This window comes from Motacilla alba, chromosome 2, assembly GCF_015832195.1.
Source record: "Motacilla alba alba isolate MOTALB_02 chromosome 2, Motacilla_alba_V1.0_pri, whole genome shotgun sequence".
Classification (NCBI taxonomy): Eukaryota; Metazoa; Chordata; class Aves; order Passeriformes; family Motacillidae; genus Motacilla; species Motacilla alba.
The window spans coordinates 62240636-62267433 of NC_052017.1; the positions used below are offsets into that span (position 1 = coordinate 62240636).

Consider the following 26798-nt stretch of genomic DNA (forward strand, 5'->3'; position numbering starts at 1 on the left):
TAATAGTTAATGTTTATATTCCATCCATTTTACATTCAGCCTAATTTTTTTTCTTTCATTATTCTAGCTAATTTTTTTTTTATAATCTGAATTTCCATTTTTACTAAGAATCAATTTACCAAAGAGGAAACGTCGAGACTGGCTGAAAGACCTTGAAAAAGAAACTTCCTTAGGAGAGCATGATCTGGATGCAGCTAGTGAAGCTTCTTCAGAACCAGACTACAACTATGAGTTTGCACAAATGGAAGTTATAATGAAGACACTGAATAGTAATGGTAAGGCAACTGCCAGATAAAAATGTTCTTTTGGATTGTCTAACAAATTCAACTTGGAACTGAATTTCTGGGTAAAACAAGCAATACACTTGTTCCAGGGGCCTTTGGGGGATTTTCAGGATAAGATATTTTACAGAAACAATGTGTGTGCATATATATAAATATATATATATGAAACATATAAAACTATATATATATATGTTAAAAAATATGTGCACTAAAATAGGTATAAATACACACACAGGATAGTAGTTGGTTTGTGCCCTGACGTGATTTTTATCTGTACCTCTACTATCTTTTATAGTGTGGTAACCATATACCTATTATAATTATAATTATAATCCAAGTTTACTAAGTTATAATCCAAGTTTACTAAGTTCTTGTTTTTGTGACTTACTGTGGAAAAAAGGGTTCAGTTAGTTTCATCCCCCTTTTTGTATGAAATGTTACTCACACCATTTTAACCTTATTAAAAAAAAACCTGAAATGATAACAAAGCAATAGGCAAATGCCAACTTGTTTTTCAGCTCTTGATCACTCTTAATATTTCATTTAGTCTTTGTTAAAACAAATTGTGATGCTTTTTTGAAACAACACTGTAAGATATAATATAGATAAAATAATGGTATGTGTATATAAAACAATATGGCTTTTTCATAATTTCCAGAAGGCAGGTCATAGTTTATGTGATGCAATAGAGTATAAAGAAATGCTGAAGAACTTGGTAAACTACGGAATGCTTTGTACAGGTGTTTTAAATACACAAAATCAGAGAGGCAAATACCTTGGGGTTTCGTCCCTGATCGAGAAGACAGAGTAGATGGTGGTTCATTGCTTTCTATTCTCCTTTCTTCATCTCTTCACAGTATTTCCATTATTTGCTTGTTGAAATACAGCATTTACTTTTTATTTTGTCTCCTCTTATTGTTTTACTTTGTTTTGCCATTGAGTACAACATGATGGTTTCATATGTTTGATGCAGCAATACTTTGCAGGTTTCTTACAGTTTAATTTTTAATGAGGTTGCTTGTGTGAGTTACAGGATCAGGTTACTTAAATTGATATGAAATTGCTGTTTGATAACAGAAATATGCTCATTATGATTCATTCATATCAGGAGATGAATTTCAGATGAATCTGCCATCCTGGTGGTCTTCAGTGTTGTCATCCCTTGTGAAGATTCTGTTGCCCGTTTTAAGGCCTCAAACCATCCCATATTTGTGCCAAAACTGGGACAAAGGTTTATGAACTCAATTGGCTTGTGCATGAGGCTGCTGGAAAAGTCTGAAAGCAATAATTGATGCTTGATCTGCTTGTTACTAACTGGAGATTTGACTGAAGTGAATCAGTCTATAATGAGTCAGTGTTCTTTTAACAGGGGGTCACATTTTTTGGTTTTCATGTGTTGTTGTCCAGCTGATTGAAACAATTCTTCACAACATTCCAAATGTCTTTACATTTCAGTTCAGTAAGCTTTTCTGATTGCGGTCCAAGCCAGTCTTTGTTTTGGTTGGTTGCTTTCTGTGTCTTGGTCAAGAACAGTTTCAGGCCTTGCTGTTCCTTAAAGCTCTTTCTTCTCTGCTGCAGAGCAAGTGTTTGCAGTCATACATGTCACACTGTTTCAGAAGGGTCATATCCCAGTTTCTGCTGCTTCTGCTCACCCCCACATGGGTGTTGCTTAACTAAATTGGAGTAGTTAGTGATAATAGAATGCTGACAAAACAAGTGACTGTGAGCATCATAGCCTGCTCGTTTGATTTGAAGTTAGATAAACAGAACCTAGCAGCACTTTCTCAGTGCTAAAGTACCTTTTTACTGATGGCCTCCCCGTTTGTTGTGTAAGAAGTGAAGCAGCTTTGTTACAGTACCATTTATTTATTCTTCCTTAAAATGAAAAATAAATATGTGTAAGGAGGAAGAAATAACTAAATGACTGAAGACAGTTAATTGTATTACACATATTTTCTGAAGAAGTCCTAAGTGGGGACTGAAGAGGTATTTTAAAAATTTGATTAGATAATTATTTTATAATCTTGCATAGATACAGCCCAAAAGCAAGAGGGTTTGATTTTCCTTTGTTTTGGTTTTTGGATTCCTCCCTCTCCCTGGATTTGTTTGAGAATTATAATCCTCTTTAAATAAATATCCTGGCTTCTCCAGGGTGCAAACGCATTTGTTTTTGTGGCATGGAACCAGTACAACAGTGTCACAGACTCCATCCGGCTCCAAAGAAGCTCTGAGGAAAATGTGTAACTTTGAAAACTGCTGTAAAGAAAACATCCCGATTCTTTCCTTCCTTCAGCATGTTAACTTTCTTTGTGGGATTCTGTCAGATCAGCTTTGTACTGCTAATTTGTGATGCTGGTCAAACACAGACTGCATCAAAGAAGTTTACTTTATTCTTGTATACTGTGCAGTGGTTAAGTAAACAATGTGATTAGGTTAGGCAGCTTCTCATTTTAGCAAACAAAACTGTTACAGCTCAGGGAGAGGATTTTCATAAAACTTAGCAAAGCAGCCTGTGTCATAACCCTCTTCTAGCTTGCTTAGACAAATATACTTGCAAGAAATGTAGGGAATTTATTCAGCATCATTGTGACTGGATTAACAGATTCCAGATGTGAATTAAGTGACATTGTAGCAAGGTAATAAACACTGCTCATCCTATGAAGAAAGTACATCTTCATGTTCTGTTAGTAGTCTATGATTTTGCAGGGGATTAACTGCATATGAATATTTCTTTCTGGGTCATTGAACTCTTGTCACATAAATATGTAAAGGATTGGGACTTGGAACTTCTACCACTGTATGGAATTTGCTGTGTATTTGGCAGGCACTGGGTAGAATCTTCCTTCATTTATTTGACTTTGCATGAGGAATCCAAAATTGTAGAACATGGTGATTAAATTTAATTTAAACACTGTTATAGTCCTTTCGAATTGTAAAAAATCTTGACTGTTTATTTCTTCAAATTTTACCTAGATAGTTTATAACTCACTCTGTATTTTACTTTTTTCCTGTGACAGCCTTAAGGTTTTCTTAGTAAACTTTTTCCAAAGCTAAATTAAAAAGTTTTCTAAGACTGTGAATTTACCTTTTGCATTACAAGACAAGCATAATCCACCTTTTTTTCTTTCTTTTTCCCAAGCAGTACAGGATTATGTTGCAATTGGAAAGTTTATACTAAGTTCTTGCATCTTGTTCCAAATATTTATCATGGTGTAATTTGATCCTGTGGTTGTTGTGATCCTCTAAATCTAGGTGGCTGAAAAGTTTACTTTTATTTAAAAAAACCTGCTTCTTGAACTCATAGCTGCTCTTTGAGCAGTTTAGGAAAGTCTCATCTTAATGAGTCAGCCTTAGATTAATTTCCTGTGTTTGCAAACACAATGGAGGGATTTTAATTGCTTCCATGTCTCTACTTTATCATCTGCATAATATGTGATTTTCTCAAGCATCCTTATATAAAACTCAAATTGGTTTGGGGAATTATGCAGCAAAGCCCATGCATTTTAAGATAGTTCTGGTATTATCTGGAGGAGTTAGGAGGATCATGATGGTGCAGATGAACATTATTAACTTGGTTTGTAGTCTAGAATTTTAGAACTTGGTTCAGTCAGGGGTTTTTGTTGCACTGTCTGTTTAAAAGCTAATAATAGCTAACTTATTTCTGAGAATGTCATGTACTAAAAAGTAATATTTCTAGTTATTTTAAGGCACTTTTATGCATCACTAGTTTGCTATTTGGTTGCTATTTATACTGACTGATTTTTAACTTCATGCTTTATAAGTACCATTGTGGTGGTATTTATGACGTCTTCATGTGAAGCCAGTGATTTCTTCCATGAATAAGGCTAGGCCACAGAAGCAACTTGCAGAAGTGTTTGCAAAAAGTGAAGGGAAGATGGTTTATAACTAAATCACACAGATGTGATTGAACACAATCACACAGATTGTGTTCTGGTTTTGTGGGGTTTTTCTGAGTGGCACTCCTCTAGTTCCAAAATGGGACAGTGTAAATTAAATCTAGGTTTATTTTTCTCCCTCCTTTGTGATAGACTGGTATCCTTAAAAGTTGCAGCAGCTCTGGGTTTTGTTTTTTTTTTAGTTTAATAATGAAATGGAAGAAATATCACAAACAGTTATTTTAAAGCTGAAGTTCTTTGCATTTGAAAATCCTGGCATGTCATAGAGCTGCAGTATTGCTTTCTCTAACAGTCCACCGCTCCAGCTTCAGAACTCCTCTCCCTTCCTCTTGTGGTGTACAGAATCAGCAGTCTGTTGGGTGGTGTGCTGTCACTCAGTTGCCTAGATTGGTCCTCTTGCAAACCATTTTTTTTGCTGTATTTGAGCTTCCAGAGTGGTGTGCTTAAACCAGGGATATATATTGGTAGTATATACATAGAGCTTACTCTATTAAATGGCTCTTTCAGAGGCACAGGCTGGCATGGGACCTAACCCTGGTAACAGACAGAGTAATGTTTCATTGATTTGAATGCACTTCAGATTTATCCCTAGCTGATTGACACAAGCAGTTTTTTCAGGATAGAATATCCAAACGGATATTTGTTCTGTGTTGATACCAAGATGAAATGGGGCTTGTAAAGCCAAATGCAGAAGGCCCCCCCCAGGACATGTTTTGTCTGCCTCAGTGCTGTGCAGCACATTAGTGCAGTGTGATGTGTGACCAGTCAGACCATTTGTTTGTCTCGGTTTTCATCTGCAGCTCTCCAACATGTTTCATTCTCTGCCAAAACAGAGAAAGTACATTGCTTTTTACTTCCTTAAGTCATTTCCTCCTCTGGTTAACATCATCTTCCTTTGTGTTTTGCTTTGTTTTCTTATTAATTTGTTTCCTTTTTCATCCATTTTTTTCCTACTCAGATTCTGGAATATATTATAACTACACAGCACTTAAATGTGTAATAGACAAGGGTCTTAACCATTGTTCTAGCCTTTTGCATGCCATTTGTTTTTTAATTATAGTTTGGATTTATCTATATAATGCAATATTTAATAATTTGGCTTTTGTTTTGGGGAGCAACTTGTGTTTGCAGACTCTGGGGTATGTTGATTGCAGTTACCAACTAAATAATGAGTGTCCTGTAATGCTGAAATGGTATTTACTCATGTTTTCTGGGGTTTTTTTCTCTCTTTTTTTCCTTCCCTTCTTTTTAGACCCAGTACAGAATGTGGTCCAGATCTTGGAGAAGCAGTACTTGGAGGAGAAGCGGAGCGCTCTGGAGGAGCAGCGGGTAATGTACGAGCGCGAGCTGGAGCTGCTGCGGCAGCAGCTCTCCCCAGAAAGGCAGCACCAGCACGGCAGCGACAGGCTCTCCTACACTGCTCAGGCTGCACAGCAGAAAGTCAATCTCTGGACAGAGGAGAGGTGAGAATACTGGAGTTAAAACAAGCAAAGTAGTAAGAACTACAAAGGGTGAAAGATGTAGGTGGAACCTTGCATCCAAAATCAGTAGCACTTTTTGTGGACTTGATGTGCAGAATAAGATCTGCGCCTCCACCAAAACGTTAGCATTTTGTTTATGGCTGAGTTGTGATATTTAACATGTGCAAGATTTAACTCACAAAAGACATAAAAATCTAGCTTTTTTTGAGCAGTAGTATAGGTCGGTTTTCTGTGGGGTTTGTTGGTTTTTTTCTTGGTGGTTTTTTTTTTTTAACTTGAAAACTGCTTATGAAGTGTTTGGTTTAGCAGGTATTATTTTAGTTTGTGAAAGAAAGGAAAGAATAGTGCAGAAAGGTAAATTTGTCAACTAAGACTAAAGAGTCCAGTAAAGAGTATTGTGTTTTGCAAGTATACAATGAGAGCAGTAATATTTTGCAATCAAAAAACTATTAAAAAAACAGAGAATGGGGATCCTTATATGTTTGTACGTTTGTATTTCTAAATGTAAGCCCAGCTTTAGGAGAGAATTGCTCTTGTTATGCTGCTTAGGAAGTTAAAGGCTTGTCATGAGGTGAACTTTGCAAAGGAATAGCAGGCACCTGAATGCAGCCTTGGTGAAAGACCATCATGAGATTTGTGGGAACAGTTAAAATGCAGTCTAGGAAGATGTGAGCAGAGTGCATTTTGATAATGGAAGAAGCTTTCTCTTGGTGTCATTGAGGAGAGAAGGTTGCCAGCTCCACGGAGAGAAGTTCAGGGGCAGCAACTGAGATGATTTAAGTTTTCTGAATACCAGTGAGTATTCTGTCATGGGGCTAATTCATCAGGAGGAATGCCTGGATCTTCTAACAGGTTTCTTGTAAATTTATTTCATCTGTTTCCTTTAAAACAGAAGTTTTTTTATTCACTCAATGGGGTTTTTTTTTCTGTATGTAGTGAGTTTGAGTGCTCTTTTTTATGTAATTATTTTTGCTTTATTCTTCACCATTAAAAAACCAAATCAATTTACAAGAGGGATCTAAACCAAGATAGTCAAGATTGGTTTGCAGCTTTCAATTGAGAGTGTTAGAAATACAACAGAACAGGTCTTGGTTTAGTTTTTGTGCAAGATTTTGTTTTGTAATTTCTGCCCAGTTTAGCCTGGGAAAAAAACATAAACAAATAGCTAACTGTTGACCAGTGATGACTAGAATGTTTTTCATGGCAAGTGTAGGGAGAAGTAGTTCTATGATTCAGCACTAACTAAAATAATTGTTTGCCCCTGTAAAAGCTAAAAACAGAATCATTGGGAACTGAATGTAAAATATCACAGAGTTATGGCTGGGATTTTCAGACACTTTTAGAGCTGCACAAGGAGTGCAGAGTGGGAAATGTGTTAGCTGGAGGCCTTTCTATTCAGAACTGCTCTGAGCACAGCAAGACCATCCAGAAATCATTGATCATGTACTGCAGTAGCAGAGAAGAGAACGGTGCATACTGGCTTTCTTCTGAAAAGATGCAGCGAAAGGGAAAAGGAAGTAGCAAAAATCTTGCCTGTCCTTGAGAGCTGTGATGAGAAGATGGTAATTGATTCGCTTAAAATTTCCCACCATAACCACATAATCACACAAAAGAGAATCTGGAGTGATATCAAGGCTAAGTGTTCCATCAGCTTTCACTTTTCAGTAGTTGTTAGATGTTTCTGAGGAGAAGCTGTGCTTTCAACAAGAAGTTTTGCCTCTGAATTTCATGTGTGAATGCTTTACTCTGTATAAGTGTTGAACTGCTTGAAGCCTGTACTTTGCTGCATTGTAAAGAAAAGGAGAATGGATTCTCTTTGGAGCGATCCATGACTAGTCTGGTAATGTTTTGGTGGCACTGCCGTTGAATAAGCAGTTTTCTGGAAGAAGTCATTATCATTTTCCTGTCCTCCAGAAGATCATCTTAAGTATTCTTTTTATTTATTTGTGGTTCCAGAAGAGATTTCAGCTGCTGAAAAAAAGGGCGGGAAAAAAAAGAATAATCTTAAATAAGAAACCAGGAAAAAAAATCTTTGAGTGGTTTCTGCTGTGAAAGCATGCCAACATATTGCTGAGAGGATGTTTACCAGCTAACTGGCCAGAGGGCAAAAAATCCTGGGAAGACTGGATGTGAAAAATGTGCAAAAGTTCCAAGAGTCTGGTTTGCAGTGGATTTGATTGCTGCAGTTTTAGCTGTCTCTCTGTTGCTGTTGCAAATGAAGATGGGCTCTACTGGATTGGGCAGCAAAATTAATTTGATAGGTATCAGATGTGGGCATGAGCTTATATTTGTCAGATCAGCTGGAACACATTGCACAGAGGTTATTCCCACTTTCTGCTGACTGTGGAAGACCAGATGATACCTGGCCTGGTTTTAAATCCTGTTGGCATAAAGTTAACCCATTGTAACTTCGAACAAATTTTATTTGTTGAAGTGGTGGTGAGTGTCAGTTGTTTCTCCTTGTCTGCCTTAAATGATTATTTCAGGATTTCATGTTCAATGAGTATTTGCTCCAGTTAATACCCTAGTGGAGCTTGTCATATGTTTAATGTAGTGAGAATTAAGAAATCCTGTCTGAAGTGCTTTTTTTTTTCCTTAACTTTCTGAAAGGGTTTTGGCACAGCAGTATGCAGAAAAACACAACTGTTACAAGAACTGCCCATAGTAATTGGTTGAATTACTTGTAAGTTTGCCTTACAGTCTTAAACCATTCCTTTCTCAAGACTCTAGCTAATACTGGTGTGGGAGCCTCCCAAAAAACTTTCAAGACGCTGGTGTCCCAGATGAAGGAAGTGACTGGCTGTAGCTGGATGCAATGGCTCTTACAGCACTTAGATACAGATAGAAGCTGCCTTCTGTTTCCCAAGTTAGACAGTTGTTTTACAGCTGCTGTAGGTGTGGTACACTCTCAGTATCAAATACTTTCTTGTGGTTAATTTTTGACTACCTTAATTTTCCATGTGAATCCGGAATTATGGCTGTCTGTGGAATGTGTCACTCTTATGGTCTGGAATTGCTTATTTAATTTTGATAGCCTTGATAACAGAAGCAAGAGGCAGAGAGAAAGGAATTTTCCATCTAATGCTGCGAGGAGATACGGAGGAAGTTACTAAAAATCTACTGATGGTAGTAGCTATTTAAGACACAATAAAACCCACCCCACTGTTGCAAACCTTGGCTGGGTAGGGGAGAGAGACAAAGCTGCATGTTTTAGCATGTTGAAGGCACTAAAATTCAGGGCTGCTTGCTAACACTGCTGGTTGTTTACCACTTTGGTTCTGGTATCAGGAGACTGTCAGAGTGTGGTTTGAATTAGCCATTCCTTGGGATTTTTTGGAAAAAGATAACCACTCAACTAGAATTCTGTTGGTGACTGAGAGGTGTGTTAGCAGCAGGCAAACTTTGCCTGTGTTCATAGGAAGGCCCTTGTTCCTCCTACAGCTGTGTATAATTTAAGGTGTTTCACAGAAATGAGAAGTGTATGTGCTCAACATGTACCATATTTCAGTAGGACTTTGCATAGAAAAGTTAAAAAAAAATCATACAGGGGGAGCTGGTGACCGAAATATCAAAAGTTTGATCTTGAGTTTTATAAAGGTGATGAGACTCAGTAAGTGCTGTTGAGATTACAAAGAAGGCAGAATGAGCTTTGCTCAGAGGATAATCATGATCATTTCAAAAGGTAATTTAAAGATGAGAATCCCAGGTGAGGGCATATCTTAGTACACAGGTGTATATGTATAGTATGTGTCATAGCAGGTTTGCCAGGTGTTGCGTTAGAGTAGATTTGCTCAGACAGGCCTGAGAAACCTCTTTGGAATTTGTCCAGAAACTGAGTGCCCAGGCTGTAACCTTACTTATCCATCTGTTACTTAAAAGATACCTTGGCTAAATAGGATTTAAGTGGTTTTTATTTATATTTTTTAATGTATATGGTTGAGTAAGTGGGGGACGTCTGTGGTCACTGCAAAGCCCTTGGAGTGATACAAAGCTGTGGCCTGCGGTGAATGCAGATTCTAACATTATGGTCTGAGGAAGAGCAGGTTTTATCAAGATGAAGTCTTGCATGTTGGGACTGGCAGATTCTTTGGAACAGGACTCCAGATTAAAGGCAAAGACAGCTGCAATTATTTCATTTCTTGAAAATTCAAAATGTCCTCAGGGCTTTAAACAAATCATCGCTGTACCAGCTCCCATATTACTGTGACCTTTTATTTGGGCATCGCCGTACTAGACGTGCCTCAACAGTAATTTGTTTGTTTAATATGTGATCACTGCTTTCCCTCAATAAAATTGTACGAGTGTTTTGTGTTCACTGACACAGTGCTACTCAGCATTTCCTCTTAAACTTGTTTCAGAAAAGCCTTTGTTAGCATCTCTATTTGCAGCTTTCCAATAATAGAAATAGGTTTCTGTGTATTTTTCATGTTACCTACTGCACCACAGGGATGAATTGTTTCGACAGAGCCTGGCTAAACTTCGAGAGCAAATAGTAAAGGCAAATACTCTGGTGAGAGAAGCAAACTTCTTAGCAGAAGAAATGAGTAAGCTAACAGATTATCAAGTAACACTTCAGATCCCTGCTGAAAACCTCAGTGCCAACAAAAAGGTAATGATAATAAAGAATGCTGGAAAATGTAGCTTTGTGGCTAAACTTTGTAGACATATATATAACATTCATCCAACTTGAGCCAACAAAATGTTACTTTTGTTAGATTATGCATAGGCAAAATAGAAGTACTACCTGATTAATATACTGAAAGGGAGTAATTAAGTACAAATGGCAACAGACCATTAAGTATGGCTCTTGCTGTTTTCAAGTGTGTTATTACCATATGAACAGACATTTGTGTTCTGTTGCTGCAGAACCTGCATTTTAGTTGTATCTGCAGAAATGAATGTGTTTTGTTACAGTTTCCTACAATTTTGTCTTAAAGGGTTTTACAGTGCTGCAGTACATGTGATAGCAATTAGGATAATATGCTTGTCCTAAGGGCTTTGATTGAGTGTGTTAATGTTCCTGTGGGAATGGTCATGTTTGAGAAGGATAAAGAGATCTGGATCCTTAGAGATGTGTATAGGCCATGCTGTGTCTGAGGACAGAAGTGGCATGACTGACATGCAGAGGGAAGCTGCATGTTCTGTATTTTATTCCTTTCTAGGAATGCAGTTTGAGTGAAGAGTTAAACTACTTGCATGCACGTTTGCTGCACTGATTGTTTTTTCTTCTGATTTAGAGGGGTGCAATAGTAAGCGAGCCTGCAATTCAAGTGAGAAGAAAAGGAAAAGGTACTCAAGTGTGGACTATTGAGAAACTAGAGAACAAATTGATTGACATGAGAGACCTCTATCAGGAATGGAAGGAGAAAATTCCGGAGGTAATTTATGTGTTTTTGAAATGGATCAAAGACTAAGTTTGTTTTCTTTAAACCCCTTTTAATATGTTATAGACAGCAAGTGCAATGACTTTATATATGAAAGGATTGGGTACTATGGTTTTTTTTAACAAACCAAAACAAACAAAAACCCAGAACAAAACCAGTATCTAATACCAAATATTCAAAATCCCAATGCATAATAAAACACAGGTATGTCCTATCTCACTTGCGTTTTCACATGTTAAGTGTGCTGAGGACAGTTATAATTGTGCTGAGGTAGTCACTCACAATGCCACTAAGAGCATATCTCTTTACCTGGCATGCAGATGACCACCAGCTCTGAATGGAAGCAGCAAGCTGCATTACAAATAAAATTATTTAGTGTGTCAAAGCTAACAAGGATGCTGCTTAAGGTGCAGAACATACTGAAGGTGCAGAACATAGTAGTGGGATAAAACTTGATTTTAAACTATGAAATATTCTCTAATTTCATTTCTATATTTCCCAGCCTTAAAGCAGGGAAGAAATCAATTGAAGATACTTGGTCTACATCAGCATTTCTGTCAAAACCAAGTGGTGTTTTGTGAGAATTTAAGTAGCACATTAGGCTTGGCAGACAAGCATGAGATTTGCCAAAAACTTGCTTGTTTACTAGAAAGAGATGTGATATTTGGTATTCCAGAAGACATCATCTAAGTATCCAGGTAGAAGTGCATAGGAACTATATCTTACTGTCTTGTGGCTGTTAGGAAGCACCTAAATTACTTGTATCAAGAATCATTCTTAAATATGTTTGAACAGCTCTTGTGCCTTTGTTACATGCTTTGGACGGGACAATGGGAATCTCTAAAATCATAACACAGGGGAGGTCAAGCACTTCATCTGTGCCCATTGAAGACAACGATGATTTTGCTGCTGACTTTAGTAAGAACTGATAGCACATATTTGAATACATTATGTCTGCCTGAGCCAGGATCATTCTTTCCATGACCTATGTTGTCCATAATGCATGTGTTCTATGTGCTACATAGAAACACGTAGGTCAAATGCATGTGTTGAAGACAAAAGAGAAGAAGGGAAGGAACTAAAAAATTCACTGAGGAGTGCATATCATGCTAGGAATCTGCATGAATTCTTTGTGGCTGTATGGAGAATGCTGCAGGTGTGATCTCAGCTCTATGGGAGTCATAAGAACACTTGTTGACTTAAGTAGGGATCATCCTGCACCTTCCCTTTGCCCTTGTAGTGGTAGCCAGCAGCCAGACCAGCACAACCTGAGGATGATTTGACCTCTCATTTAAGAAGTATAAACAGAGCAGAAAAGGTGAAACATCTTGAAATCAATGACTACTGTGATTGCTCGTGGTAAAGTCTGCTTTGCCTTGACATTGCTAAAATATGCAGGTTATCATTTATATCCCTTAGTAAAGAAAAAGGATTGTATAATGTCTCATCTCAAAGATTTAATTTCAAATTTGTAATATGATTCTAGTCTCTTTCTGCCTGTGTAACAGGAAGGAACAAAGATGAGTAGTGGAGTCATTTTTGTGCCACGATCTTTTAATACTATGAGGATATTTGATCTCCTGCTCCCACGCTGGTGGTTTTGTGACACCTCTTTCATTATCTCTAAAACAGATAAGGAAGCTGATTGGCAAGAGAGGTGATCCTTTCTACGAAGCGCAGGAGAACCACAACTTGATCGGCGTGGCCAACGTGTTTCTGGAGTGCCTTTTCTACGACGTGAAGCTGCAGTACGCCGTGCCCATCATCAGCCAGCAGGGCGAGGTAGGGCCGGGCTGGGCATGCTGAGAGCTCCTGCAGGACTCTTTGTGCTCCTTGTGCACCAGGGGTTTAGCAAGCAAATGGTGCCTGCTGTCTTGTTCCCCAGTGAATAAGTGTTTTTCAAGTGGCCTTGTATGTTTCTCTGTGTCATTGCCTTCAGGTGGCAGGGCGGCTGCATGTTGAAGTAATGCGTGTCACTGGGTCTGTCCCAGAGCGTGTGGTAGAAGGAGATGACTCATCTGAGAACTCCAGTGAGAGTGGAAGTCTGGAAGTCATGGATAACAACGGAGAAGTTATTCACAGAGCAAAAAAGCTCTCCTGTAGGGTGAGTGAGAACGCAGGATGAAGTTTACAGTTTTGAGCCTCTGTAACTATGTAGTCAGTCTGATGTAAAGCACTAGGCTATGTAGACTATTGCTGGCTGAAAAGTCTCAGAAAGGGTTCCTCTTGTTCCACCTCAGGGTAGTCCAGTTTCCAGTGGCTCATTTAATTTGTTTTAGTTTCCAGTAGATGCACATCTGCACCATAAATACTGGTGTTACAAGGACAATCCTTTACAGACCCAGAAGGGGAAACAGTTTTTCCCTGTAACTATCTCCTGTAGTTTGATCATCTCATGTAGTATCTATGGGTAGTGTATGGATTTAATTTCTTCTGTGATGAAGTATTTCATTCTCCACTTCAGCTTATCAGCTTCCTGAAATGAAACATGTGCATGGATGAGGTCCTTAAGTCTACATTTCTGTATATGCAAAATCATATTTCCTAAATAGGAATATCCTTATTGTCCTTTAAAACTTCTTCTTGGCTGTTGGTTTTCAATTTGCAGTTGAAGAAGAAACAGTCATATTAATTACAACATCTGTTTTGTCTCCTCAGGTGAAAATAAAAGAAGCAACCGGACTGCCACCCAATCTCTCCAACTTTGTCTTTTGTCAATACACGTTTTGGGATCAATGCGAGTCAACAGTAGCAGCACCAGTAGTAGATCCAGATGTGCCTTCACCTCAGAGCAAAGATGCTCATTTTACAGTGACCTTCTCTCACTGTAAGGTAAGTATTTTTATTATGAAACAGTGTTACCAGGAGGATGGTAACACTATATGTTTGAGAGAAACTGTTTAGAGCCTGAGCCTTGTTTTGCTGGGGGAAGAAGAAGGAGTGAGTCAAGTCATATAACTAATGACTTTTAACTATGCTTAAGAATGCCTTAATATTTCACTTCATCACTTCTTCAAAATGTAGCAAAAGGAGAAGATCTTTTGATTAGTGATCAGATGTTACCTTTAATGTGTGGAGAAAGCTATCCTTTATATAATGACAGCTGATTATATACTTTTTTGGTAAGCTCAGTAGCTTAAAAGAGATCACTGGAGCTGAGACATGACTTTTATGATGAAATGCGGTATGCAGGAGCATGAATTGCAGAGATGATGAGGTTTTAAAACGTTCATATCCAGAGTGGAGCTTTGTGATGCAAACTGTATGGTTGATCAGGCAGGAAGTTAGTTGTTTGTGTCCTTACAAGCAAGTTGAGGAGATACAATTATTTAATATGGTTGAATGTGATTTGTTTTTCTCATTGCCAGGACTATGTGGTGAATGTCACAGAGGAGTTTTTGGAGTTCATTTCAGAAGGAGCTCTTGCTATTGAGGTGTGGGGTCACAGATGTACTGGCAATGGCAGCTCTGTTTGGGAAGTTGATTCTCTTCATGCAAAAACTAGGACACTGAGAGACAGGTACAAATGAATTACAAATGAATGCTTCTATCAACTTTTTATAAGCTTTGTAATACCTGCGGTGCACACATACTTTGAGGTGACCATGAGTTTTTATGGGGATGTCTTTTTAGATGGAATGAAGTAACTCGAAGAATAGAAATGTGGATTTCCATACAGGAATTGAATGAGATGGGTGAATACACTGCAGTTGAACTCCATCAGGCAAAAGATGTAAACACAGGGGGAATTTTCCAGCTTAGGCAGGTATGTATGTTTTCCTTACCATCTTATTCATGCCTAAATTAATTTTTAAATTTTGCTCTTAAGTTTTTCTCTTCTCTCTATTTCCTGCTTAGGGTCATTCTCGCAGAGTTCAGGTGACAGTGAAACCGGTGCAGCATTCAGGAACGTTGCCTCTCATGGTAGAGGCAATTCTTTCAGTCTCTGTAGGTGGGGTCACTGCCAGATCAACCAAACTGCAAAGGGGCTTGGACAGCTACCAGGTGAGGCAGTTAATTTCTCAGTTTGGTGTAGTTCTGCTGTTCTAGACCCAGCCCAACATAATTGCTAAAGAGGCCTTAGCACACTGGTACATGATTTGCAGTTTTACACATACTTGAGGTCAATACAAATAATGTGAGCCTGCTTCATTTTTGGTTATAACTCAATGTATGACTGATAAAGTACTGAGTATGGCAGGACAGAAGGAATATGGGAATTGTTTTTACCTTTGTGTTGTAGAGGTGATTGATATTAGATTCCTGGTGCTATTAGTTTCCCTCCCTTCCAGAGATGGTGAAAGCTGAGGAGGGAAAAAGCAAACAAAAAAACAAAAAAACACCAACAGAAAAACAAACAAAAAAAAAACCACTAGAGAAAATGTAGTGAGGTACTATTTAGCTTTCTGAAAAGCACCAAGTTGTTATTTGAGAAGAACAAAAACAGTCATCGCTGAATGTGCAAGGGCTATTCCATGGCTATAGCCAAGGAAGTCCTTGAAAAGCATAAATTATTTCAGTTGATACTGGACAAATGCATATTGGAAATAAAGCATGATTTTAACAGTGATGGCAAAGTGGAATGGGCCACCCAGGGAAGCAAGGTGCTTTTTGTTAGAAGGTTTGCATTCAGTTCCACCAATAATTCTAACCTTGGATAGAGATGAAACTGTAAAACTTGAGATTAGTGATCTGCTTGCTCAGTCGTTTTTCTGGCACTGGATTCAGTGACGTTTTAAATTATTTTATTTTTTTAATAAACATATTCACTAATACTCAAATCATGGCTGATGTGCTACAGTGTAATGAAAAAAAAACTTTCTACCTCTAATAAGACTAGTTATTTGAGTGTTGTGATTTTAACATTTTACAAGTTTGTGTCAGAAATGTTGGTATTCATGTTTTGGGTCATTTCTGTTAATTTCTGTTGAGTGAAATGCATGGGTTTTATGTTTTACAAAATGTATTTTCTCCTACCAGAAGGAGGAGGATGATGGTGGTGATATGGATAGTTACCAGGTATTGCTGCTCTTGCTGTCAGTCCTGCGGCATGGGGCACAGCTAATGCTAATGGCCAGCAACTCTCAAATGAACAAGCAAAAGCGGCTTTGAATACACACGTGCTGTGCATTTTAGAGGCTACCTGGGCTATAAAACACTGCTATTTCAGTTTACTTTGTGACTTTATACTCTTACAGTGTCCTCTCTTCTCTAGTACTCTGCAGTCAGCTCTCCTAACTGGCAACATGAATTGCTATGGGAATAAAAGCTTTGAAACTTTAATTTAGAATGAAAGCAGTTTCTGATGAATATCACAGGGAAAAGAACCAGCAGCTGCAGGCATCTTTTCCTGGCAAATTATGCAGCATAAGATATTTTGTTCGTTTTCTAAAGAAAATATCATAACCCTTTGTGTTGTGCAGTTTTCTGAAATGCTTGAGTGAGAGTGGAGGATGTGAATGGGAGTAGATACAGAAGCAATTTTCTTTTATCTGCACAAAACCCAACCTTGACCCTGTTTTCCTGTGTGATAAGGCACAATTTAGACAGTGTAATAGAAGACTCATTTTAAAAGGTGACTAAGAGCAGAAGAGGAAATTCTCCCCCCAAAGTAAAATAAATTTCATATTTCTGCATAGAAGACTTTTTTCTAATAGGCAGTCCAACAGAAGTAAAACCAGTTAGGTGAGAATGCTGACATCCCTTAAAATGATGTGTTAAGTTTCCTAGCAATCTCAAAAATAAAATTTAAGGTACTAACTTCTTGCGGGCTGTTAATGCGCTTCCTGACATATCACAGAGAAGAACCAACCGGATTTTCTGTGATACCACAAAGCATGATTGCATGATGGGTTTTGTTTGCATGAGAAATCTTTTAATTGCACTGATAGCAGCTGCTAGCAATGGAATTTTGTGCAGGTTTGAGGGCGTACTGACCTGTCTAATCTTCAGGAGAACTTATGATCAACTGATGATGCTGGGTTTTCCTCTTCCATATGCTATTCAAAAGTTTGTTTGCCACTTCTGTGAGTAATTAGCCCATGGTGTGTAATCTGTTCAGCATCAGAGGCAGTTACATTTTCTTTTCTCCTGTTGAAATCTGAGACTTGAAAGCAAATAAACTTCCCTTCCTGGGCAATGAGGTACTTAATCAGTGTGCATGTCACTCAGGGTAAAAGAGTTTACTGCATTGTGCAAGCCATTTAATATAAATTCTGATTAAACTACCACAAACTACCACTGCCCTGTATTCTTACCCACATAGTCTTGTGACCTTCTTCTCTGTTTTCATGTTAGGAAGAAGATTTGAACTGTGTACGAGAAAGGTGGTCTGATGCATTAATAAAACGCAGAGAATACTTAGATGAGCAGATCCAAAAGATCAGCAACAAACAAGGTTTGCAGCTTAAAGTCTCTATCATAAGTATTTATGCTCTACACCACAAAAAGTGTGTCTCATCTGTAATCCTAATCTCTTCCACTGTAGAAAAATCTGAGGATGATATAGAACGAGAAGCCCGGCTGGTGGAGCAGTGGGTAGGGCTGACGGAAGAGAGGAATGCAGTGTTTGTTCCAGCACCAGGCAGTGGAATTCCCGGTGCCCCCGCAAATTGGTATGTTCAGAAAAGCCACTGGAGTTGCCAGCTTTTTGTACATAAACTGTGCATGCTGCAAGGTACAAATCTAAGGATGTTTTGGAGCCTCCTGTATTCTCCTGTGATACTACAAACTGCATTCAGCTGACAAAGTTTAGAAGGTCAGGTGCTGTTCTGAATGTAAGAAAGATTTGGTTAGCTAAGATATTACATGAAGTAGCTTTGAAGTAGCTTTCAAGGTTTGAAAATCACCTTTGAATATAATATAGTATTTTGCAACTTTATACAATTGGAAAAATTATCCAGTAGTTTGATTCTTTTCAGAAAAGGAATGATTGAAAGATGAATGGTAGAACACATGATGATGTCATTGATAAAGAGTAGAGAGGGAAGAAACTGATTTCAAAGGATATGTTCTCTGTTTCATGTGAATTTGTAATATATTTCTCTTTAGTTTCATTTAAATTTGTGTTTTAACTAAGATCTTAGGAGCTGATGTGCAAAAATGAGGAATACAACATGTTAGACTTGGGAAAGTATGGACAAGAATACTCTTCTAATCAAGAGTACACTAATGTCTCCAATAGTATTCGGGGAATAATGTAGCAATACTCTTTTCTTCCCATTTTTCCCCTTATCCACCTGAAGCATGCTGTGGACATATGGCTAAAAGTGTGTTTATGGATGTAAAGACTGCTGGTAGTTACATAGCCAGGGTTGCTGACCTTTATGTGTGAGATGACAACAACCAGTTCAGAAGCAGAACAGGATGTTTAGAACTCTGGTCCTCACAGCAACTGCCACATGCTGTGTGTGTGAATTGAGTTTTGGCAAAGCTCTAGATGTAGCTCTGTGTGTAGATAAACAAAATGCTGTTTGTGCCACACAGGCATTCAGAGTAGCCATCAGAATGTTGACAGCTTTAGCCATTGGTCACAGTTAATGAATATTGCATGGAGATCTGTTTCCCAAATTAGCTTAGGTATGAATTTGCCTTTTTTGTTGCCAGCAGTTTGTTTTGTTTCAGGATTCCACCTGCAGGAATGGAAACACATATACCTGTCCTCTTCCTTGATCTGAATGGTATGTTGTAAAAGCAGATTAAGAAACTTGTGGAGGGGGAAATGGGGTTTAGTTTGGGTCAATAAATTGTTAAATGGAAGAATGAACTTGAAAGGTGTAAGAAATCCAACAAGTCCTGGCAATGACATTGTCTGATATGGCTTGTAAAGTGCTTTTACTTCTGGTCATGTATGTTGCCATAATTAAGCACTGATAGAGAATCTCCCAATGCTTTCAGAGCTCCTTCCACTGATATTTCTGTAGAGTTTTAAACAGCTCATTTAATGAACTGTGTTAGGGCTACATTGAGCTTTTTTTACAGCATCTAGGTCTTCTCCCTTTCAAGGTATTTAGTTCAAAATGTGAGAAGAATTTTGATATATATTTTTAAGACACAGATACACAGTGTAAGTAACAAGAAACTAGAGGTAGTTCCACATTTAAGGACTGTTTAGGAAGCAAGTCTAATTATAAACCTGAACATAAAGCGCAAGAGAATCTATAGGCCTTATCACATCCAGCACTGGAGTGGCCCATTACACATATTTATATAAGCAATGCATTAATAACCTGCTTTAGGTGATACGTTTGGAAAGTGAAATACCCTCTTCCTTCATTTCCTTCATCTGTGCTCACAAGGAATTTTTTTTTTGTTTGGTTTGTGGTTTTTTTTTTAAACTATCAGTAGAGATTAGCAGACAAAAGATCAAATAGGATATTTAAACAGGTTCATTGAGTCATTGCACACTTTTTATTTGTTTAGCTAAAAGTGTAATGTATCCAGAACTGCTATTCTCAATTTGTTTTGTATGCTGAAATCATCTTCAAAATGCTGCATGGTAATAAGATTAAGTAGGGTTAAATGTATTATGAAATATGGGTAGGCCTTTATTACAACTTTGCATCTATATATTCATATCCTTTGGTGTAAAACTATTTCATTCTTTGCACATTTGTTTCATTAGCTGATGACCTCAGTGCCAATGAACAACTTATAGGTCCCCATGCATCAGGAGTTAACTCAATACTACCAAAGGAGCATGGGAGCCCATTCTTTTATCTGCCGATCATAAAACACAGTGATGATGAGGTAAATTGTTAGCAAGCCTCCTTTTTGACAATTGCAGCTTGTGTAAATGCTTTCTTCTTATGTTTTATCTCCTATTTCTATGTATTTAATCATTATTATTATTACCTTTTTGTCTTAGAAGTACCATCTGTATCTAGTGCTGCCTTTATGCTCTGGCCTATTTATTTAGAATTTAAGAGGATATGACTTGTTAGCTCTTTTGCCTTAATTCAGAGATGACAAATCTTAGCTCTTGGCAAAGAATAATTCAACTGCCTGGCTCAGAATCCCTTTTCCTGCTTTTCTCACCCCTTCATCATTCCTCTTGCAGCCTCTTCACTCTTCAGAGAAAATGACTTGTTTTATTTTGTGTACTAGGCAAAGCTTAATACTTAAATAAAATTTCTTTCATTTGAAGTACTGAATTACTGGGTTTTAAAAAATATGGTTTGGGAATTGTTGGAAATTAATGGTTCTGTATCCATTTTGGAATTTCTTAACTGATACCTTCCATGTACCGCATCCACTCAGGTCACTGTTTAAGAGACCATTTCCAGAATAAAGACGACACCAAAGTTGAGGGGAAGGCAGAGGGAAGGAAAAAAAGTTCTGCAGAATGGGTGCAGGTTTATTCTGTCTGGGCTGTTAACCTAATCCAACATAGATGGAAGATTTTACATTGAAATTAATATGCTTCTAATATAGTAGCAGTAGGATTTGTATTCCTTCATCCAGTCTTTCTTCTGCTTTCCTTTCTGTCTCCAGCCATGTGAAAACTTCCTTTTGGGGCAGGGTTTGCACAGTGGAGGGATTGTAGTCATAATTGTTTTCCCCAGTATCTTAACACCTATTTTATGACTTTTCTGATAAATTCCTTTTTATGAAAAGGAGGTTTGATTCCGCTTTGTTCAATGATGGTAATTTTTCTCTCATTAAGGAATTGTTTTACTTCATGTCAAATCATTGTAAATGATACCTGTTTTTAGAATAATAGAATCTTTGATTTCCCTTTCCTTCTTCCACTTAATTTGTCTGTATAGATTTCAGCCACTGCTGCCTGGGACTCTTCTGTCCATGATTCAGTGCACCTCAATAGGGTGACTCCTCAAAATGAGAGAATTTACTTAATAGTGAAGACTACTGTGCAGCTCAGTCACCCTGCTGCAATGGAACTCGTATTACGCAAAAGGATTGCAGCCAACATTTATAACAAGCAGGTAATAAGTTTATATATTCTTTTATTCCTTGTTTTGTTTCATGTTCTTAATTTAATTAATGTGTTTTCTTAGCTGCTTGCTTAATTTAATGAATCAGGTCTCCCCAGTTCTTATGAGAGAGGAATGAAAACTAGATTTTTATAGGTTGCACTGAAGCTGTGTGCTGGTATATTTCTTTGAACTGTCCATTTTTTAACTGATTGAACTTAGTAGCATTGTATACTGAGCACAGTGTTGTAAAGAGTGCTTAAAATATCATAAATGCTAAAAAAAAAGTAATTTAATAAATTGTGGTTCTGATTGGCTTCATAATCAGATTTTTCATTGCACCTTTTTTTTCTTAGGATGTCATAAATAATAATTATCAAAACAGTAACTGAAAATTACTTTCTTTCCAGAGTTTTACCCAGAGCCTGAAAAGGAGAATATCCTTGAAAAATATATATTATGCCTGTGGAGTGACTTATGAAATAGTATCCAATATACCAAAGGTAAATCATAGCATATTTCTCTGGCAAATTCACAGAAACCAACAGAATTGACCTACTGCAGTGGGTGACAGTGAGTAGAAAGTAAATGTCCTGCTTTGCTGGTATGGGGCATGTTGCCAAAGTGGATATACTGAAGTTCAGTGTGAGATCCTGTTTATCTTTAAACAGTTGAAAACTGTGGGGATTTTATTTTCTCTTCTACTGTAGTTAACTGAGTTTTTGTAGTAGAGTTATTTTTGAAAGCCTGTTAGTGTCTACAGGGAAAATATAGAGAGTACTCAGAGGAATGTTCAGGTTTGTGAAAACAGAATAGCTGGGAATCTGAGTTCACAGGAATATAAATTACTTTTTCTAGAAAAAAGCTTGTACAAGTTGTAAATGTACTATAAAATTTATTTTAAAAAACAATTTATTTTAAAAATTTATTTTAAAAAACAAACTGGACAAATGAAAACATAAATAGTCTTGAAACCCTGTTATTGTCACTTTGTTGCACTACTTAAATTTTAAACTCTAGGGAAATCACAGCATATTTTAAGATTTGGGAAGGAAATTACATTTCCTTGCCTAGGAAGTTGTCATTAGTTGAGCCTTAACATACACAATTTCAGGTTATATATGCATTTTTTCTAGAAGTGATTTACTATAACAAATGCTCAAAACTTCTCCTAAGCTTGATTTCTTGAGCATCATTTGCATCTCTATGGAACAACCCTGGATCATTTACTGTAATTAGGTTTGCTGATTAAGTTTATGATACCAAATTCAAATTAATTTCTGGATTGAGCTGGCCAAAAAAAGTGAGCTAAAACAATTGCCTTTCCTTTTTTAAACCTTGAATGGTGTACTTTAGGCTACAGAAGAAATTGAGGATCGTGAGACCTTAGCACTGATGGCTGCAAGGAGTGAGAATGAGGGCACATCCGATGGTGAAACCTACATAGAGAAATACACGCGTGGTGTGCTGCAAGTGGAGAACATTCTGAGCCTAGAGCGGCTAAGACAGGCAAGGAAAAGGCATTTCTTGCACCCTTCACACTGGATTATGAGAATTCGAGAGGAGATGATTGATCTTTTAAAAATACTGTGTTGCTTTTTTTTGTTTCAGTTTTTTTTTAGAGATCGTTGGACAGATAAATATAGCATGAAGTTAGTTCTGTGAAATACAAATTTCCAGTGGTGGTGAATGTAGTACATTCACACCACATTCCAGTGGTGGTGAATGTAGTAACTAAAGCTGGCAATGATGTAGTACTCAGAACCTGAACAAGCAAAGGCCAAAGAATGAATTTCAGACAGAAGCTTTGGTGGTTGTGTGTGCAAATTAAGATTTGTGAATGCAAGCCCTGATTTCTGCTGTTAGCTACACTGAAAAAAAGTCCCAATCCTGCTTGCTCAGGTCTCCTGAGGAGACCATGGCATCGCTGTTAGTGTTTTGTTCTCTTTACACAGGCAGTCACTGTCAAAGAGGCTCTCTCCACCAAAGCCAGGAACATCCGCAGGAGCATCAGCACCCCGAACGTGCACAACGTAAGGACCCTTCATCGTTAGCACTGATGGGGCAGGGCTGCTGTCTGTGTGCTGATGAAATGCTTGCACAGTGAGATAGGATAATAATTACTCTGTGCTGGGGCTAACCAGCCTGTGGGGAAGTGGTCACAGAGTAAAACCCCATCCCCAGAATTGTCTGTCCTAGGAAATAACAAAGTTAACAGGGAAGAGGGAGGGTTGGTTAAAACTCTTCTCCTTTTACAAGGATATCCATTTGGGAAGTAGTTCAGGATGACGACTGCCCTGATTCAGATTACTTTTACCTTCGAGTCTCCTTAACTTTTTTCATGGTGTAAGGGTTAGTTTCCATTTTGTATTCTCTCACTCACCCATACAGCAGAAACTTAGATGCCTTTATACATAATCTGGTCTGAAAAGAGAAAGCAAAACAGTTATTAGGACTAAATGATCATAGTGTTTCCTCAAGGTATTACATCTCACAAATAAAAGGCAGGCATTTGGTCATTCTGTCTTTGGTGTTCCATAGGTGTCCTGTAGTCGATTGGATCTTTCTGCCTGCGATGAAGATGACAAGGTATGGAAACGTAGCAACACAGCTCACATTCCACCTTCCCAGATTTGCCACCCCCACAAGAAGCAGGATGTGTTTGAGAATTGGGAGGGAAAAAAAGGAAAATAGAAATAGTATTTTCCTTTAATGGTATTTAAAGCAGTTGATTTACATGATAAATCTTCAGAATTCTGCACCCATTACATATAATTTTGCATTAAACCTTATTGTCCTTCTCTGCTTTTCATATTAGAATTATATAAACTGATACGTAAGAAACAGAAAGAGCAAAACTTTAACTGCTTCTCTGACCAGCTAATTATCTTTTATACAATGCATTTCTGTGTGACAGGAAAATTGTCTGAAGTCAGTAATTGACATGGCTTTGGTTTGTGGGGTTTAGGTCGACTCGTAAAAAAAAGCCACCTGAGTTTACCTATTATTTTTTTTTCACATTTGCCTGCATCATCATGCAGATTTGTGTATTTTTATGTTTTTAGGGTTGGTCTGAAAGTCACCTAGATATATCTGACTGTTGTTCCAGTTATCAAGATGTATCATGCTATGGCACTTTACCCAGGGAGTCACCTCGCAAGAGCAAAGATGGCAGTGGTGAGATTTCATATATGTAATGACAGTGCTGGTGGATTCTTATTTACTTATTAAACTGAAAATGAAATTCCAAGTGCTCTTTTCCTAATAAATGTGTAATCCAGCTTCTACTTAAGGAGCTAAGCATAGTCTGGAAATAGGGGAGAAAAGGAGAAATGCATGAGACATCCAGGAAAGGGGGTAAAAGAGGAGGGCAGAATGTGCTTACTAGGAATCAAAACTGTCGAAGAAAAATAAAAGAAAAAAACCCACCCAAAACAAAACAAAACAAAACACCACACACACACACAAAATAACAAAATGCAGCTGCTGTTACTTTATTAATTTTAAAATGAAGATGCTTTTTTAAAGTGGGAAGTGTCCTTAGACAGGTTCTTTACATGATATGTGGGTATTGTCTGTACCTCCCTGTCAGTGTGTCACAAGTGCCTTGTTTTCTTCAGGTCACATTGAACAGGTAGTGCAGGTAGAAATACTACTGCAATAAAGTGGGACTGGACGTTTATTCATTGCTTCCTTGCTTATAATTTTCTTTTTGATCATGCTGGCTGTTCTGGATGGCTGGCTTGGTTACAGGGCAGATTTGCAGTCTTTTGGGCAGAGGTCAGGTGAGACACAGCTTTGAAGCAAAGAGCTTCTCAGTTCTATTTTCAAGGACACCTCCCACTGGTTTTATGACCAAGATGAAAAGGAGAAATGTTGGAGCCTCAAAACGGAAGGGGCAGATACTGCTGTTCTCTGCTTTATTTCTGTTTCCAGATTTCTCTGAGGATCTCACTGAGCTGTGCATTATTTCTTGCCTAGGCCAGTGGTTAAATACTTAAATACTGACATTTTTCTGTAGCCAGCAACTTTGTCAATTGCATGGCTTAACCTTCAGTTGTTTTGAAATATGATCTCGCAGTCAGGATATGAAGAACTGAAATATAGTATTTTTGCTTTTTTACCTAGGTGTTGTAGCAGAGAATTCCCATGCTTTAATGGCCAGCCCTTTTAAAGCATTTTCTCCCCAGCCACCAAAGTTTTTCAAGCCCTTAATGCCAGTGAAAGAGGAACATAAAAGGAAGACCCCACTTGAAAGCCGACCTCTACTTAGTCAAGAGGTAATCTTTGAAAACCACCTGCTTTTTTATAGGAGATGGAGTGATTTTGTGTACTTGGCAAATAATTTGCATCTGTTGCAACAGAATTTTGTAAATTCTGGTAAAAGTATTCAGGTCACTCTTTATATCTGATGGAGTTCTGCTTTTTGGAGTTTTGTTTTTTACCTGAATACAGGGTTTGTGGATTTGGGTTTTTTTTTTACTTCTTGGTATGTATTCTCCATTACAGGATACTTCTATTTTAAAGTAGCAGTAACTACTTTACTACCTTTATACCTTTTTCTTCTTATTTTCAGTAGGATGTTGGTGAGGATTTTTAATAGATGAAATGTAATTCTATGAAGTTATTCTGGGGTGGTTATAATTCTGGCCTTTATTCCTCACCCTCAAACTCTGGGAGGAGCGCATGAGTTCCCCTACCCATTAACTTGAATTTTGATGTCTGTATGGCCAGCATGGGTGTTTCAGCTTCATCACATCTTCACATCTTTCTAACTTGGCACACAGTTAGCACCGTGGTCAGAGCTGTGGTTTGTGTGATGTGTTGTGTGTCTCAACCTTTGCAGAGCATGCCTCCATCTCAGGTGCACTGTGCTGGCTGTGCTGTGCCTGCAGGAAGCAGGGCCAGCAGCATGCCTGAGGAGAAGATTGTAAGTTTTGTACCAGTTTCTGTCTCGAGGCCTGGTGGTGGGCTTGAGGCTCTCACGCTACTCCAGCAGGAAAAATGAGTTGTGAGGTGGAAATAACCACTTGTGACTGAATGTAGGCTGTGGTTGTAACAGTTGCTTGCCTGGCTTGCAAATGCATTCTGTCATTGGAACTAACGCTGCTGGGGTTTGTTGTTCTGTTTTTGTTTTGTTTGGGGTTTAATGTTTATATGTCATATGTCTTGTGGGGTGGGGGGAGAGGGGAGGCTGTCGTATTTACAGGGCACAAATGATCAAGTAAAGGATGGGTTAGTGAGCCATGCTATTGCCACTCTAATGTACCTTGTATGTTACCTAGATTTTGTGACTATACCCCAGAGTAAATGGAATGATCCCATTTGGTGTAAGTAACCATGCATTTAGGTGTGGGTACACTATAGAAGCTTATAATTGCCTGACATGGAAGTAATATGACTAAAATGAGATTGCCGCTCTTAATTAACCTGCAGCCTGTCTTCATCATAATTCAGGTGGAAATTGAGGTGGAGGGCTTTTGTTTTAATCTTCACTCACTAAATCCTTTCCTCACTGCTGCTTCAACAAAAGGTGTATCATCATTTCTGCTGTATCATGGTTTTGATTTCGGGGCTGTGGTACATGGCTGCAAATACTTGCTTTAATCAGAGCTTTAGATTTAAAATTCAGAACCTTCAAATTATTTCCTGTATGTCCTATGGGACACTTTTCCACAAAATTCTAGTGATGGGTTCTTCTATTCAAGAGTTATCTTCATTCCTACCATATAGCCAAGCCATTAAAAAGCCTGTTCTGGATTTCTAATGCTGTTTTGTCAGTTGTTAGACAAGTATCCTG

At 38.0% G+C, this 26798-nt stretch overlaps 1 protein-coding gene across 7 annotated transcripts in view; it reads left to right on the top strand.

Moving 5' to 3' along the window:
* The window catches only part of KIF13A (kinesin family member 13A), a 105583-nt gene that overhangs the window by 70847 nt on the left and 7938 nt on the right, over positions 1–26798 (top strand). The window contains exons 16-40 of one of the 7 annotated variants that reach the window (XM_038128398.1): positions 109–275; positions 1393–1515; positions 5454–5664; positions 10129–10291; positions 10920–11060; positions 12699–12848; positions 13006–13170; positions 13725–13898; positions 14435–14586; positions 14700–14832; positions 14925–15071; positions 16047–16085; positions 17364–17463; positions 17554–17680; positions 18690–18745; positions 19690–19814; positions 20834–21010; positions 21409–21501; positions 22355–22507; positions 22954–23031; positions 23540–23587; positions 24064–24175; positions 25127–25278; positions 25845–25928; positions 26284–26328. In XM_038128398.1, coding sequence (XP_037984326.1) covers positions 109–275; positions 1393–1515; positions 5454–5664; positions 10129–10291; positions 10920–11060; positions 12699–12848; positions 13006–13170; positions 13725–13898; positions 14435–14586; positions 14700–14832; positions 14925–15071; positions 16047–16085; positions 17364–17463; positions 17554–17680; positions 18690–18745; positions 19690–19814; positions 20834–21010; positions 21409–21501; positions 22355–22507; positions 22954–23031; positions 23540–23587; positions 24064–24175; positions 25127–25278; positions 25845–25928; positions 26284–26292 — 3079 coding nt within the window. In that variant the 3' untranslated portion in view covers positions 26293–26328. Of the gene's footprint in view, positions 1–108; positions 276–1392; positions 1516–5453; positions 5665–10128; positions 10292–10919; positions 11061–12698; positions 12849–13005; positions 13171–13724; positions 13899–14434; positions 14587–14699; positions 14833–14924; positions 15072–16046; positions 16086–17363; positions 17464–17553; positions 17681–18689; positions 18746–19689; positions 19815–20833; positions 21011–21408; positions 21502–22354; positions 22508–22953; positions 23032–23539; positions 23588–24063; positions 24176–25126; positions 25279–25844; positions 26174–26283; positions 26329–26798 lie in introns of those variants that run through there. The other 6 variants (XM_038128397.1, XM_038128393.1, XM_038128399.1 and 3 more) reach the window with 6 other exon arrangements.